The sequence below is a fragment of the Elephantulus edwardii genome, unplaced genomic scaffold (assembly GCF_000299155.1).
Source record: "Elephantulus edwardii isolate Elephantulus edwardi_28Jun2011 unplaced genomic scaffold, EleEdw1.0 scaffold00363, whole genome shotgun sequence".
Lineage (NCBI taxonomy): Eukaryota > Metazoa > Chordata > Mammalia > Macroscelidea > Macroscelididae > Elephantulus > Elephantulus edwardii.
The window spans coordinates 1528752-1546156 of record NW_006400113.1 but is presented as its reverse complement, the minus strand read 5'-3'; the positions used below and the strand labels follow the sequence as shown (position 1 = coordinate 1546156).

At 39.1% G+C, this 17405-nt stretch overlaps 1 protein-coding gene and 1 pseudogene across 1 annotated transcript in view; one reads left to right on the top strand and one right to left on the bottom strand.

Moving 5' to 3' along the window:
* NUP133 (nucleoporin 133kDa) overlaps positions 1 to 17405 on the top strand; it is a 112479-nt gene that overhangs the window by 2985 nt on the left and 92089 nt on the right. The window contains exon 2 of the mRNA XM_006902066.1: positions 6175 to 6293. Coding sequence (XP_006902128.1) covers positions 6175 to 6293 — 119 coding nt within the window. The remainder of the gene's footprint in view (positions 1 to 6174; positions 6294 to 17405) is intronic.
* LOC102849746 lies at positions 4183 to 5405 on the bottom strand (annotated as a pseudogene).

Here is a 17405-nt window from a genome sequence, read left to right as displayed (position 1 = left end):
AGCTGATGTTAGATGGATCTTAGCTGAAAGCAGAGAATACCAGAGGAATGTCTATCTGTGTTTCATTGACTGTGCAAAGGCGTTTGACTGTGTGGGCCTAATAACATATCCCTTTTAAAGTTTTTTCCCTCATCTGTTTCAATGCAGTATACATTATTGAACCCATATTTCTCAGTCTCTCCCCAACCCTGAGGTCAGTCCTGTTTTACAACAGTGGCACCATGCAGTATTTGTCCTTTATGCAAAGACATTTGACTGTGTGGGTCATAACAAATTGTGGCTTAACATTGAGAAAAATGAGATTCCCAGAACACTTAATTATATCTATGCAAAATCTGTATGTAGAACAAGAAACTTGTCTGCACAGAACAAGGGTACACTGCCTTGTTTAAAATCAGAAAAGGTGTATTTCAGGTTTTTATCCTTTCTCTAAACCTATTTATTCTGTATACTGAGCAGATCATTCAGGAAACTGAACCATATGAAGAATTGGAGGGAGATTGACTAACCCAAAACCTGTGCTATGCAGGTGACACAATTTTATTTCCAGTAAAGTGAAGAGGACTTAAAGCACTTGCTGCAGAAGAACAAACACTATAACTTTCAATATGGCTTACATCTCAACGTCAAGAAACTAAAAATAGGCAACTTTGCTGTAGATGGAGAAAAGATTGAAGTTGTCATCTATCTCATTTTACTTGAATTTTCAACATGGAAATAGTAGTTAAGTAAACAAAAGACATGTTGAACTGGGAAAATTTGTTGTGATAAAGATGCAAGTTAGACTCAAGTGCACTTGATCCAAACTATGGTATTTTCAGTTACTTCCTAAGCATGCAAAAGTTGGGTAATAATTAAAAATGACAGAAGAATCAATGTCTTTGAATTGTGGGGCTGGAGAAGAGTATACAATATCCCATAGACTATCGAAAGAAAAACATTGTCTATCTTGGAGTAAATGCAAACTTACTTACATCCTTATAGACAAGAATGGTAAAATTTTGTTTCTCTCTTTTTTTTTTTTTAAATTTTTTATTATTATTAAATTTTATTAGTTTCAATGAACATTCACAGGGATTTTGGGCTTTTACTCCTTCATTGCCACACCATTCTCTCCACCCTCCTCCCCAAATAATTATGTTGTGTGTATGTACTTTGAAATTAGATCTGACTGGTACAGGAGGAGATTGTGCCTCCTTTTCAGCAGAGCATCTGGTGGATTCGAACTGTGCACCTCTGGGATTGCAGTGCAGCTTCTTGCCACTAGGCCACCAGAGATCCCCTTGTTTCACTTATTTTGAACTTATTGTCAGGAGAGGTCAATGCTTAGAAAAAGACTACATGTTGGGAAAGGTGAAGTGGAGGGTAAGAGACAGAGGTCCAGAACTTTAACAGGACAGTTTGACACAATGACTGTAAGAGTGGTCTGGAGCATAAAAAAAAAAAAATTCATGAAGATGGTGCAGGATAGGGCAAGGTTCAGCTCTTTAGTTCATAGGGTTGCTATGAGTAATAGTCAACTGATTGACACTCAACATTAACAAGGAATGGGCTAAAGGTAGTAATTTCACAACCAAGTACAAGTGTAGAATTGAAGTCCACACTGTCACTCTCTGTGTTCATAATCAGTCTAGAACTTTAAAAGAAGATAATATCCATTTCTTTTTCATTTTATCTGAATTTATCTGTCAAAAATGCATTTTCCACTACAGGAAACACAGTAACACTATAGTAGGTATGCATGGCTAAATTTTATGGGTAGAATTTTGCCATACTTAGAGAAATAATTTTAAATTAATTCACTATTTGACTTTTGATCCTTGATTTTGAAAAGTGTTCTTGCAAGTGTTGATCTTTTCACTATTCTGTTTTTGAGAAAAGTCAGAGAATGAAAACCATATTTATTTAGTTGTTTTTAAATATTTCTTCTTTCACCTATTGGACACAGTGGACCAATTCAGCAAGGTAGCAGGATATAAGATAAACATACAAAAATCAGTTGGATTTCTGTACAGTGACAGAGAGAATACAGAGCCGGAGCTAAGAAAAACAGTACCCTTCACAATAGCTAATCACAAGATTAAATACTCGGGAGTAAATTTAACTAGAAGCACAAAGGATCTATTCAGAGAAAATTACAGAACATTACTACAAGAAACAAAAAGAGAGCTGGAGAAGTGGAAGAATATTCCTTACTCATGGATAGGAAGGCTCAATATTGTGAAAATGGCAATACTACCAAAGACAATTTACATGTTTAATGCAATCCCAATACAAATAGCAATCCCATTATTCAAGGTGATGGAAAAGGCAATCTCCAGTTACATTTGGAATGGAAAGAAGCCACAAATAAGCAAAGCACTCCTTAAAAATAGAAGAAAGGTAGTAGGTATCTCACTTCCTGATTTTAAATTCTACTACACTGCCGTGGTGGTTAAGAGAGCATGGTACTGGTACAATGACAGACACATAGATCAATGGAATAGAATTGAGAACCCAGAGATCAGCCTATCTGTCTGTGGTCTTCTGATTTTTGACAAGGAGATTAAATCAGTTAAGTGGGGAAACGACAGCCTTTTTAACAAATGGTGTTCACAAAATTGGAAAAGTATCTGCAAAAGAGTCAAGCAAGATCCACACCTCACTCCTTATAAAAAAACCAACTCAAGGTGTCTCATGGACCTAGGACTAAAACCAAGGACTTCATTAAAGAAAAGCTTGGAAGAATGCTAGAAGTCCTAATCCACAACATAAACAGTCTTCCAAGTATCCTGAAAAACCTAAAACCAGGAGAAGATAAAAATAAATGAATGGGATCTTCGAAGAATCAAATGCCTATGTACATCCAAAAACTTCTCCAACAGGATGAAATGGGAAGCCACAGACTGGGAAAAAGTATTTGGTAATGACAGATCAGATAAGGGACTTATATCCAGAATTTATAAAATACTTGAGCACCACAACAAGATAAAGGTAAATAATCCAGTAGAAAAATGGGCACAAGATATGAACAGACACGTCACTGAGGAAAACATTCAGAGGGCTAACGAGCACCTGAAGAAATGTTCAAAATCCCTAGTTCTAAGAGAGATGCAAATAAAAAAAAACTATGAGATATCATCTCACCCCAGTCAAAATAGGGAAATTTAACAGAGCAGCAAGCAACAAATGCTGGCAGTGTTGTGGAGAAACTGGAACCCTTATTCATTCTTGGTGGGAGGGTAAAATGGTGCAACCACTGTGGAAGGCAGTATGGCGCTTTCTCAAAAAGTTGCAAATAGAGATACCAGTTGACCCAGCAATTCCATATTGGGAATATACCCCAAAGAGACCATAACTGACATCCAAGCAGATATATGCACACCCATATTTATTGCGGCTTTGTTCACAATAGCAAGGAGTTGGAAACAACCTAAGTGCCATCAACAAACGAATGGATAGAGAAGCTGTTGTATGTTCACACAATGGACTATTACGCTGCATTGAAAAACAAGGAACTCATGCAATAATATTCAAAATGGCTGACTCTGGAGGACATTATGCTGAGTGAAGTATCTCAGTCACAAAGGACAAATACTGTATGGTCCTGCTGTTGTAAAGCAGGACTGACCTCAGGGTTGGGAGGAGACTGAGAAGGATGGGTTCAATAATGTATACTGCTTTGAAACAGATGAGGGAGAAAAGTGTTTAAGAGGGAAAATTATTAGGGATTTTTGTCATGACAGGAGTCCAGAGCAAAGGCTGTATAGTGGAGTGGACCTGTGGGGAAGGATTATATAACAGTGAAAGAATTTTGGTTTTCCAAGAGGGTAGTGTACTAAGGGGGAGGGTTGGAAGGGGAGGAAAGTGGAACAATGAATGAATGGAAGTCCAAAGTCTGTAAATTTTCATTGAAATTAATAATAAATTTTTTAAAAAAGAATAAAAAAATTTCTTCTTCCATTGCTCTTTCAAAGAAAAGTGTTTAATCATTTAAGGAAAAACAATAACTTCTGCCAAGAAACAAAACCATTTTATCTACGAACCATACATCAAAGCCACTTTTAGTGTGTGTGTCTGTCTATCATCCATCTATCTATCTGTCTGTCTGTCTATCTATCTATCTATCTAACGCCCTACCTACCTACCTATTTTTTGAGTCAAACTATTTTATTGTCTAACACCAGGAAGGGCGTCCCTCACTCAGCACTCTTCTGTGTTGATATAATCCTGCAGTAGTGCTTGAACCTCTGCATGCTGCCTCATTTTGGTGGCTTTGCCCTGAAAGCGACCTTTCTTTACAGCTCCTTTGTCTTCCAGAACCTCAGCCACCCTAGGCCCCAGGTTCTCCATGGCTTCAGCCGATCCTGCCAGTAAGAAGAGCCCAGCATCTTCCTCTTCGCCCACGGTTAAAAACAGGAGGGTCCCAATCTCATTGGCAGTGATATTCATGAACTCAGAATCACCTTCCTTCCTATGTAATACAACCACATCTCCCCAGTCTGGGCTGTTCCTGAGGCTGTGAGCGGTGTGCACAGCAAAGTCTCTGAGCAGATTCAGGTTGTTCTTCAGCAGAGGTTTGGTTGAGTTCTGTAGCTTTTTCATTGCTTCCATGTGATCCTCCACTCCACAGCTGAGTAAAGCGGTCAAGGCTTTTTCAGTCCTGTGACTCCTCTCCATCCACCTCAGCGCATGGTACCCATCCAAAAATATCAGATTGGTTTTGTTCTTTTTCCCCTTCTCAGTGCCCAGAATCTTAATCACCTGAAGGTCACTGAGATTGCTCATGTGAGTCCCATAGCACATGTTGGAATCAATACCCTTGATGTTAACAACTCAGCATTGGTCCAGTGTGATCATCTGGCAAACTCCGGCCTCACACCTGTTCCACCTCAGGATCGTCCAGGTGCAGTTCTCACACATTCATAGGGATTTGATCTCAGATCTTTTCATTGACACTCTGCTCAATGCTAGCTTTCTGCTCTGCAGTCACAGAGGGAGTGTCCAGTTCAGTCACGCTCCAGAAGCATCCTAACTCCCAGGATGTTGTCTTCCACCCAGAAAAATGGTCGGCAACTGCTGTGATGAGATGCTGCCCTGAATGCTGCTGCATATGGTCAAACCTCCTCTCCCCGTCCACTCGGACCTGGACCTGGCTCCCGGGGTCTAGGGGTATCTCTGTGAAATGATCAGCCTGGGACCCCTGGCATGTTATTCACAGCACACTGATGTCATTGATAGTACCTCAGTCATCAGGCTGTCCTCTGCCCTCAGGGAAAAGCAGCATGTCTTCCAGCACCACTTGGAAACCGCTTACTACCTTGTTGCCATTACTTCCTTCAGTCTGCAACTCTGCAGGATGGCAGGAGACCACGGTAGTGGTGAACTCCTGGGCTGTAGCTGTCTCGCTGACACTGGAACGCCATGGCTGCCTGTATCTCTTTATTTAATCCTCCTGACAAGAGATAACTTTTATAATGACAACTTTATATTTTATTCTAAATGTGAAGACAAGAGTGAGAAGGAAATAGAATTCTAGTGCTGTTGAAATAAACTGCTATTGAAGAGTAGGTAACTATATGTACTTAGTTATATAGATCTCATAAGTTCTTAAAATTCTGTAGCTAGACAAGAGCTTCTTGATCTTCTGATCCAATGTTTGTTAAACTTTTTGACAACACATGATAAACTCTGACACTTTATGCTCTTTCTTTTTCCCCCCAAAATGTTGATTTGAGACCCTCAGACTAACCTGTCATTTGAAAAATACTGATCTAGTCCAGCCTGGGTATTTGACAGCTAAAGAAATGGAGTTATAGAGTTGAGATGGCTAGAGGCCCATGTTTAAATGATTAGACTGTAACATTCTGAAAGCAAGTGTTCTAAGGCCCCAGGGGCATTTCTTTTTAATGAAAAATGCTTTTAATTATACAATATACATAAGCCAGTATTCTTTTCTATTGTCATGCTTCTTCTTATAAAAAAAAATCTTTAAAAATTGTATGTATTGAGCTAACTGGAGGGGGGCGGGGGGGGAGAGGAATGGGCGGGTAGAGAAGTGCAGCAATGAATGAATGGAAATCCAAATTCTCTGTAAATGTTCATTAAAATTATTTAAAAAAATTGTATGTATGAAAAGTAATAGGATAATGGAAAATTTATCTTATGCATGAAGTAATGTGGCCTCCTCTTTAGGGGAACGCCGACACGAATGTTCCTGCATCACTCCATAAATGAGTCTATGAACTATGATGTGAAAACATTTGGATCTTCTCTCCCTGTTAAAATTATGGAGGCGCTGACGTTGGCTGAAGGTGAGCCTCATCATCCCATGTTACCCAGTTATCCATGTTAGCAATTCAACGTGAAAATGTGGTCTGATTTGATGATCGGTTTATTCATTCTCTCATTTGTTGTTATATGCTCTCAAATTCGATCTGATCCATAGCAGACCCTCCAGTGGGTTTTCAGAGGCAGTAAATCTCATGGGAGGAGATTACCCTTCATTCTCCCATGGAGTAGTTGGTGAATTTGAGCCACATGGGTTAGCAGAGCAGGTATCTATGACTAAGCCACCAGATCTTCCTCTAATTTATCTATGCATAAATGGAAAGAAATAGCCTATGTAGTGTTTTACAGTCATTGAGAAATACAAATTTGGGAAGCAGAAATGAAGCATTCACTTTAGCATAATGAAATTAGGTCTTTAAAGATTTTATGTGCAAGATTTAGTTCAATTTCAAAAGTTAATTGAGTATGTTAAGTTTAATACTAGTCCAAAGTCTTCCATTACTGTGGTAACATGTATCCAGAGTGTCTTCACATCACTGTGACAGATTGACAACATTCTGCTGGCAGGGAACTAAGGTGAATGTTTGGAATATACAGTGGATCAAGTTACAGAATGGTGGCATGCAGGATGAAGAGAGAACAGGGCACTTTTCCAAGCTGATGGTTTGGGTTTTTTGTTTTGTTTTTTTAAAGTGGGTTAAATTTATTATTATTTTTTTTAAATTTTATTATTTTTGTGTGAGTGTACCGTCAAATCAGATCTGACTGGAACAGGAGGAGACTGCCCCTCCTTCCCCGGCAGAGCATCTGGTGGATTCGAACCGTGCACCTCTGGGATTGTAGTTGCAGCTCCTTGCCACTAGGCCACCAGAGCTCCTTTCAAGCTGATGTTTTTAAGGATTTAATAATTCTAGATTTATTTCCTGAAATAATATTTTTAAAAATTTTCTTTTTTACTGATTTATCTACAAAGTTTAAGTACATTGCTTTTCACATAAGATCCTTCCCATTGAATTGTGCAACCCTATGATTAACACTCACCCCCCACCCCATCCTCACCCCTCTGCTTCCCCTTCCTTGGATCCTCATACTCATTTTACAATAATGGTTTTATATAGTATTTGTCCTTGTGGGACTGAGTTAGTTCACTTAGTATAAGGCTCTTCAGTCCCTCCTTAGTTAGGTAGTAATTTATAAAATCATTGCTTCTGCATGCTGTGTAGTGTTCCATTGTGTAAATGTATGATAACTTCTCTGTTTGTGGTTGAACATCTGGGCTGTTTCCATGTTCTTGCGATGGCGAATAATGCTGCTATGAACATTGGTGTACAAGTCTCCATTTGAGCCTCAGTTCTTATTTTCTTGGGGTATATTCCAGGCATTGGAATAGCTGGGTCATAGGGAATTTCTGTGTTCAGCTTTTGAAGAAGTGTCAAATTGCTTTCCAGAATGGTTGTTGAAATATTTTTTAAACTAAAAGTTATCATTTAAGTAGCTCAGTGGTTTGTGGCCACTATTGAAAATAGAAGATATCTTGTATAGTAAGTTTAAGTAGTGTGTGTTTTCCTTTTATTTAAATTGCATGCGGATGTATGTAATGGGGGATATATTTCATACAATGAATGACAGTCAAGTAAATTTACAGTACTCCATTGTAGAAGAAGAAATAATTTATCACCTGCAAATTCTTACAGCTATTTTAAGACAATAAATTTCTGTTACACAGTTTATACACATACTCTCTCTCTCCTGCTAAAAATTTTTATAAATTGTAAAAAAATTGCTATTTAGCAAATTTTAAGTATGCAATTAAGTAGATTGCACTGACAGTGTGTGTAGCTTCATCACTATTTCCAAAATATTTTCATCTCCACAAAATGAAATTATGTATGAATAAGCAGTTACTCCCATTCTCCTTTCTCCAGACCTTGGTATCCTCAAATCTACATTTTTTTTTAGTTTATATAGTTTACTTTTCTAGATAGTTATTTAAGTTTTCATGTTAGTGTGCTGTTTATTCAGTACATAGATTGAATTTTGAACCTTTCCTGATTTTAGACTATGCAGTGTTCCATTCTTTTCAGACAGCAGCTTCTTGGTGTAGATTTCTCTTGAGCATCGTTGCGTGTTCCAGGATTCACATTTTTCTTAGTGTTAGCAATTTGTTAGTATCCACAAAGTTAGATGCTTGTGCATAGTCAGTAAAACACAAATAAACATTATTTTGGTGTTTTCTTCCTGCCAAAATCTACACTAGATTAGCAGTGATAGCCCTGGTGTCATGGCCTCTTCTGAAGTCAGTTTGAATTTTTGGCTGATCCCTGTCAATATAATGTTTTAGCCATTTTTAAATATTCTTGAGTAAGTTTTTACTTGGGTATGGTATTGTTTGAGAATGTCCATATTCTGTTAGATTACCTTTTTTTTGGAAAAGGAGATCTGAATCTCTTTCAGTTAGCTGGCCAGGTAATTATCCGTCAAATTTCATGGCGTAGTCTAATGAGCATAGACTAGTTCTGCATTTGTTTGTTAAAACATGCTAACGATAAGTAAGGCTCCATCAGTTCTTGGAGCCCTATTTTTTTGCCAATGCCTTTAGTATAGCTTGAATGTTTTCTTTCATATGCTACTTTCTAAAATAATATCCTATCAGTTAATTCTTTTTGTTACAGTAACTCTGTGTATTCTATCTTACTTTGATGCTTCCTGAATCAGTCAAGATTTTTTTCCAGAGAATCCTTCAGTCTTGCAGCTTGGGGCTTGAATTTGTTCTTTTGTTATTTCATCTTGAGAAATGTTAGTATATTCTTCCCTTTTGGGATTTTTAACTCAAGCTTTTTGCATATATCATAGTAATTTTCAAATTTCATTGTCTTCTCTGTGTTTTTGTACTGACCTTTTGCTTTTTCATGGATGATATCCTTGAAGTCATCCAATAGCTCATGTTTAATGTTTGTTGCATCACATCTATTCTTGAGATATGTAAGTCCATTTGGGATAAACTTGGGGTTATAGTTTGGTTCTTGTGGACTTGTTCTGATTTTTTGTTTGTTTGTTTTTTAGGTTCAATTTAAACTTGCATGTGAATAATGCATGATGTGTTCCACAGTCCATACCTGGGCTGGTTTTAAAAGCTGATGTTGAACTTCTCTAATGAATCTTTTCACAGATGTAGTCATTCTGGTTTTTCTGAATTCCGTCATGTGAAATCATGTATACAGTTACTGTTTATGTGTTTAGAAAAGTTTAGAAGGGGTCATGGTACTAGGGATATTGTAGCTAATGTTAGATGAATCTTAGCTAAAATCAGGGAGTACCAGAGGAATATATATCTGTGTTTCATTGATTATGCAAAGGTGTATAACAAACTGTGGCAGACTCTGAGAAGAATGGGAATCCCAGAACACTTGATGATGCTGATGTGAAACCTTTACTTGGACCAGGAGGCAGACATCAAAACAGAGCAAGGAAACACTACATGGTTCAAAATTGAGAAGCGTGTATGCCAGGGATGCATCCTATCTCCATACCTTTTCAACCTATATGCAGAACAGATTATCCAGGAGGCTTGGCTGTATGAGGAGAAATGTGGCATCAGGATTGGTGGAAGATCTATCAACAATCTGTGTTATGCAGATGACATAGCCCTGCTTGCTGAAACTGGGGAGGACCTGAAACGTTTGCCGCAGAAGGACAAGGAATGCAGCCTTCAATATGGATTAAGGTTCAATATCAAGAAGACAAAGATTCTTACCACTGGGCCAATTGGCAGCATCATCAGGATGGATGATGAAGAGATTGAGATTGTTAACAACTTTAGTTTGCTTGGCTCCACAGTCAACACTCTTGGCACCAGCAATCAGGAAACTAAAAGACATATTGCGATGGGGAAGTCTGTTGTTAGGGACCTCTCCAAAGTACTGAAAAGTACTGATGTGCACTAAGGTACACCTGATACAGGCCATGGTCTTTGCAATCACTTGCATCAGAGAGCTGGACAATGACTAGGGAGGATAGAGGGAGAATTGATGTCTTTGAACTGTGGTGCTGGAGAAGAGTATTGAATATACCATGGACTGCTAAGAGAACGAACAAGTTCGTCTTGGAGAAGGTGAAACCAGATTGCTCCTTGGAGTCAAGGATTCTGAGACTTTGTCTGACATACTTTGGACATCGTGCAAGGAGGGACCAATCCTTGGAGAAGGATGCCATGCTTGGGAGGGTCGAGGGACATTGCAGGAGAGGAAGAGCCTCTGTGAGGTGGATTGATTCAGTGACTGGGGTAATGGGGGTAGGTGTGTCGGAGACAGTGCAATTAACACACAACAAAACAGGATTTAGCGCTGTTGTACATAGGGTCACTATGAGTCACAGGCGACTCGATGGCACATAGCAAACAACATTTGCAACGAATAAATCATTGAATGTACAAAATTCAGTCATGTGATTTCCAGCCTCATTTCTGTCACTAAGGCCATTATTTTCCAAATTCTAGCCTTCTTTGTTTCCAATTTTGGTGTTTCAGTCACCAGTTAATTATGAATGCATTTGGATTACATGTTTAGTCAATTTCAGACTGCAAAAATTGGTAGAAGCTGTCAGTTTTTTTCATCTTTAGCTTTAGTGGTTGGTGTATATTTTGACTATGAATGCCACACCGTTCTTCTTTATCATTCCCAGTATAGTAGATATATGACTGTCTGATTCATAATGGTCAGTACAAGTCAGTCTCAATGCACTAATGTCTAGGATGTGCATATTAGTGTATTCCATTTAGTTTTTGACAACTTCCCATTTTCCTAGATTCATACTTTGTGTATTCTATGTTCTACTTGGCTGTGTGGATCACAACAAACTGTGGCTAACTTTGAGAAGAATGGAATCCCAGAACATTTGATTGTGCTTATGCAAAGCCTATACTTGGACCAGAAGGCAGTCGTCAGAATAGAGCAAGATTTAAAATCAGGAAAAGTATACGTGAGGGATGGATGCATCCTTATCTCCATACCTTTTCAATCTGTATGTGGAACAGATCATCTGGGAAGCTGGGCTTTATGAAGAGGAAGATGGCATCAGGATTGACGGAAGATTCATCAACAACCTGCATTATGCAGATGACACAGTCTTGCTTGGTAGAATTGAGGAGCCGAGGCATTTGCTCATGTAGGTCAAGGACTGCAGCCTCCAAATGGATTTGAATTCAAATGAAGCTTAATATCAAGAAAACGAAGATTTTTACCACTGGGTCAGTTGGCAGCACCATGATAACCAGAGAAGAGATTGAGGTTGTTAACAACGTCATCTTGCTTGGCTCCATAATCAGCATGCTTGGTACCAGCAGTCAGGAAATGAAAATACTAATTGCATTGAGAAAATCTGCCAGCAGGAACCTCTACAGAGTACTGAAGCACAGTGATGTTAGTCCAGAGATGAAGGTGTGCCTGACCCAGGCCATGGTCTTCACAATTATTTGCTGTGCATCAGAGAGCTGGACAATATAACTAAAGATGATAGAAGAAGAGTTGATGCCTTGGAGTTGTGGTGCTGGAGAAGAGTATATACTATGGACTGCTAAGAGAATAAACAGATCTGTGTCCTGATAGGGTGAAATCGGGCTACTCCTTGGAGACAAGGATTTTTTATTTTATTTTATTTTTTTAAGACAAGGATATTGAAGCCCTTTCTGACATACTTTGCACACATTGCAAGGAGGAACAAATCCTTGACACCCTGCTTGGACGGATGGAGAGAGAGCACAAGAGAGGAAGACCCTCATTGAATTAGATTGACTCAGTATCTGGGATAATGAGAGTAGGTGTGTCGGAGACAATGAGGTTGGTTTAGGATAGAGCAGGGTTCAGAGCTGTTGTGCATAGGGTCACTGTGAGTTGCAGGCGATTTGATGGCACATAACTACAACAACAACAAACAACAATTTCCAGTGGATATTTGAAGCTGTTTGTCCTCATTTTTAATTAAGTGCCTTCCAACCTGAGAGGCTCAACTACTAACACTGTGTACAAAATTTATTTGTTTTGTGTCCTGCTTTTAATTTTTTTACATATATAGCTAGGAATGATAGTCCTGGATCATGTAGTAATTCTTTATTTAACTTTTTGTGCAGCCACCAAACTGTTTTCCATAAGCTGCATTATTTTACTTTCCCACCAGAGGCAGTCTCAGAACAGAGCAAGGAGACACTACGTGGTTCAAAATCAAGAAGGGGTCCGTCAGGGATGTATTTTGTCTTCATACCTTTTCAATCTGTGTGCAGAACAGATCATCCGAGACGCTGGGCTGTACGAGGAGAAATGTGGCATCAGGATTGGTGGAAGAGTCATCAACAACCTGTGTTATGCAGATGACACAGCCCTGCTTGCTGAAACTGAGAAGGACCTGAAGTGCTTGCTGCAGAAAGTCAAGTACTGCAACCTTCAATAGGATTGAAGCTCAACATCAAGAAAACAAAGTTTCTCACCACTGGGCCAACTCGCAGCATCAGTATGGATGGTAAAGAGATTGAGATAGTTAACAACAGTTTTAGGTTACTTGGGGCTCCAGTCAACACTGTTGGTACCAGTAGCCAGGAAATCAAGAGAGGAGTTGCACTGGGAAAGTCAGCTTTGAGGGACCTCTCTAGAATACTGAAGAGCAACGACATCAAGCTGGAGACTAAAGTGTGCTTGATCCGGGCTGTAGTCTTTACAGTTATGTGCTATGCATCGGAGAGTTGGACAGTGAATAGGGATGATAGAAAGAGAATTGATGCCTTTAAGCTGTGGTGCTGGAGAAGAGTGTTGAATATACCATGGACTGCTAGGAGAACAAACAGGTTTTTCCTGGATAGGGTGAAGCCAGAATGCTCCTTGGAGTCAAGGATTCTGAAGCTTCGTCTGACATACTTTGGCCATGTTGCAAGGAGGGACTGTCTGGTCCTTCGAGAGGGACATCATGTTTGGGAGATTGGAGGGACGGTGCAGGAGAGGAAGACCCTCGCTGAGATGGATCGATTCTGTGATTGGGGTGGTAGGAATGAGTGTGTCGGAGACGAGGTTGGCACAGGATAGAGCAGGGTTTAGGGCTCTCGTACATGGGGTCACTGTGAGTCACAAGCGACTCAACGACACATAACAACAAACAACAACAATCAGCAATTTGTGAGAGTTCCATTTTTGCACTTCTTGGCCTGCCATGTTATTTTCTGTTTCCCTTTTAAGTGTCATGTCATTGTAAATGAAGTGACATCTCATTTTTTTGTGGTTTTTATTTGTATGATTAGTATTATTGAGCATCTTTCCATGGGCTTAATGACCATTTGCATATCTTTTTTATAGAAGTATCGGTTTAAGTCTTTTGTCCAGTTTTTAAGTTGAGTTGTTTGTGTTTTTGTTAAAGGGTTGTAAAAATGCTTTATTCTAGATGCTAAAATCTTATCAGGTAATCGATTACCAAATATTATCTTTTATTTTGTCTGTTGGTTTTGATTTTTATAAAGTCTAGTTTTTCTTGTGTTGTTAGTACTTTTATTGTCATATCTGCTGAACCATTGTCAAATGCAAAAGTCTTGAGATTTACCCCTTTGTTTCATTCTAAGATTTATATGGTTTTAGTTCTCATATTTTTAGGGAGCTCTGGTGGCCTAGTCACTCTGCTTGCATTTTAAAGGCACATGATTCGAATCCATCAGCTACTCCACTCCACAGGAGAGAGATGGGCAGTCTCCTCCCATGTGATTTATTTTCTCTGAAAACCCACTGGAGGATCAGCTATGGGGTCAGTTCCGACTTGACAGTACATAGCATCAACAACAGTTCCCATAGTTAGGACATTGATTTGAGTTCATTTTTATTATAGTATAAGGTGGCAATAATGGGGTATGCAACTTCATTCTTTTTGCCTAGAAATCTAGTTGCCCAAATAACCATTCATCTATGAAACCATTCTTTTCCCGTTAAATGAACTTGGCATATGTGTTAAAGCATTTTACCATAGATGCATGAGTTTATTTCTGTACTCAGACTATTATTCCATTTGTAGGCATGTATATTTTTATGTTAGTACCACTCCTGATTACTGTAGCTGTTTCATTGTTTTGATACTGGGAAATATGAGCCTTGCAACTTTTTTGTTTATTTCAGGGTTATTGTTGCCCTTGCAATTTCATGTGAATTTGAGGTTTGACATTTATTTCTGCAAAATAAACTTGATATTTTTATAGGGTAGCTCTTAGCATGCTGAGTGTTGTTCTACCCACCCTAAACGAAGGCAGTTCGAATCTACCAGTGGCTCCTCTGTAGAAATATGAGCAGTCTCTCCCTGTGTGATTTACAGCCTCTGAAAACCTGCTAGAGACCAGTTCTGAGTCTTTTCCTACTTAATGTCTGTGAGATGAGTGCAGTAGTGTCTTTTACCAGTATTTTCTAGTTTTCAGCATACTGTTTTTTTACCTCCTTTGCTAAATTTATTCCTAAGTGTTTTTTCTTTCAGATACTATTAAAAATAATAAACAGTTATTTTCTTTACAGACTGTCCTTTGCCAAACAATCTTTTTATATAAAAATGCAGTTGACTTTTCTGTGCTTGTACCTGGCAAGTTTGTTGAATTCATTTATTAGTTCTGATGGGTTAGTTGACATTTTCTTTTAAGTAAAATTGTGTCATGTGTGAATAGAGATAATTTCACTTTATCTTTTCTGATTGGGATATCTTTTGCATTTAATGTTTTTATCATACTCCTTCTGGTTCACGCCACCAGCCTCCATTTCATGTTAATAGCCTTAGATGTAAAAGTTCAGAGATGAGAATCCTTATAAATCAGAATGTATAAATTGAAGAGATGTGTAAACTTGAACTCATCCTGCATGAAAGCCTACAAAATGCTGAATTACGTGATGGACCTCATGAGTTCAATGCGGAAAAGCTGGAGCTACTAAAGTGCTTTCTTGGGGAAAAGTATTAAGTTGTTGTTCTGTGTCACTGAGTCCCCTGCAACTCATCGTGACCCTATGTACAACAGCTCTCAACCTTGTAGAACCCTGAGCCAATCTCACTGCCTCTGACACTCCTGCTCCCATTATCCCAATTACTATGTTACTTCATGTCATCTTGAGTCTTCCTTGCCTGTGCTGTCCCTCCAGCTTTCCAAACATTGTGTCCTCCAAGGACTGGTCCCTCCTGGAAACATGCCCAAAGTATATGAGAGACCTTCAAAATACTTGCCTCCAAGGCTGGAGCAGCCTGGTTTGACCCTCTCTAGTACAGACCTGTTTGTTTTCTTGGCAATCCATGATAAGTTCAAAACTCTTCTCTAGCACCACAACTCAAAGGAATTGATCCTCCTTCTGTCATCCTTAGTTATTGTCCAGCTCTCTGATGCATAGCAAGTAATTGTGAAGACCATGGCTTAGATCAGGCACACCTTAGTCTTGAGTCTGACATCGTTGCTTTTTATCACTCTGGAGAGGTTCATGACAGCAGGTTTTCCTAATGGAATTTGTCTTTTGATTTTCTGAGTCCTGGTGCTACGGGTGTTGTTTGTGGAACCAAGCAAGTTGAAATAACAATGCTGCCAATTGACTAAGTGGTGGGAATTTTTGTTTTCTTGGTGTTGAGCTTCAATCCATACTGAAGACTGCATTCCTTGACCTTCTGCAGTAAACACCTCAAGTCCTCCTCCCCCTAAATAGCAGTATCTATTTAATACTTTTCATTGACAATGTAAAGGCATTTGACTGTAATTCACAGCAAACTGTGAAGTATGCAAAGGCTTTTGATTGTGTGGATCACAAGCAGCTTTGGCTGACTCTGAGAAGAATGGGAATCCCAAAACACTTAATTGTACTTATGCAAGACCTGTATTTGGACTAGGAAGCAGTTGTCAGAACAGAGCAAGGAAACACTGCATGGTTCAAAATTGGGGAGGGTGTAAGCTAGGAATGTGTCATATTCATACCTTTTCAATCTAGATGCAGAACTGGGATGTATGAGGAGAAGGGTGGCATTAGGATTGGAGGGAAACTCATCAACAGTCTGCGTTATGCAGATGACACAATCCTGCTTTGCTGAAACTGGGAAGAACCTGAAGCATTTGCTGCAGAAGGTCAAGGAATATAGCCTTCAATATGGATTGAAGTTTAACATCAAGAAAACAAAGATTCTTACCATTGAGCCTATTGGCAGCATCATGATAGATGGTGAAGAGATTGAGATTGTTAACAGCTTTAGTTGCCTGGCTCCACAATCAACACTGTTGGTACCAGCAGCCAGGAAATTAAAAGATGAATTGCATTGGGAAAGTCTTCTCCAGAATACTGAAGAGCAACAGTGTTGGTCTGGAGGAAACTAAGGTGTGCCTGACCCAGGCCATGGGCTTTGTAGTTACTTGCTATACGTCAGAAAGATGGACAGTGACTCGGCATGGTATAAGGAGAATTTATACCTTTGAGCTTTGGTACTGGTGAAGAGTATTGAATATACCATGAACTGCTAGGAGAACAAACAGGTTCATCCTAGAGAGTGTGAGACCAGGCTGCTCCTTTGAAGCAAGGATTCTGAAGCTTTGTCTCACATAATTTGGACATGTTGCAAGGAGGGACCTGTCCTTGGAGAGGGATGTCATGCTTGGGTGGGTAGAGGGATAGCACAAGAGAGGAAGACCTTGATGAGATGGATTGTTTCAGTGATGAGCTTAATGGGGGTAGGTGTGTCAGAGACAGATTGACACAGAATAGAGCAGCGTTTAGGGCTGTTATATGTAGGGACACTAAGAGTTGCAGGCAACTCAATGGCACGTAACAACAGTAAGTTAATACTTTAGCTATACCTTGCTAATCACTTTTATTATTCTTCCCCAGACTGACATTTAATGTAAATATCCAGGATTAATAAAAATTTACTGCAGTTTTTTTTCCCATTTTCTTTTTCTTTTATGTTTGTTTGCAAACAAAATGTGTATGCATTGTGTTTCAAACTTTTCTTAAAATAGCTTTTAAGATACATGGCAGTTTAATTTTATCACTTAATTGAGAATATAACACTTTGTCTTTATATATGTTGTTGTTGTTGTTGTTGTTATGTGCCATCGAGTCGCCTGCGACTCATAGCGACCCTATGTACAACAGCCCTAAACTCCGCTC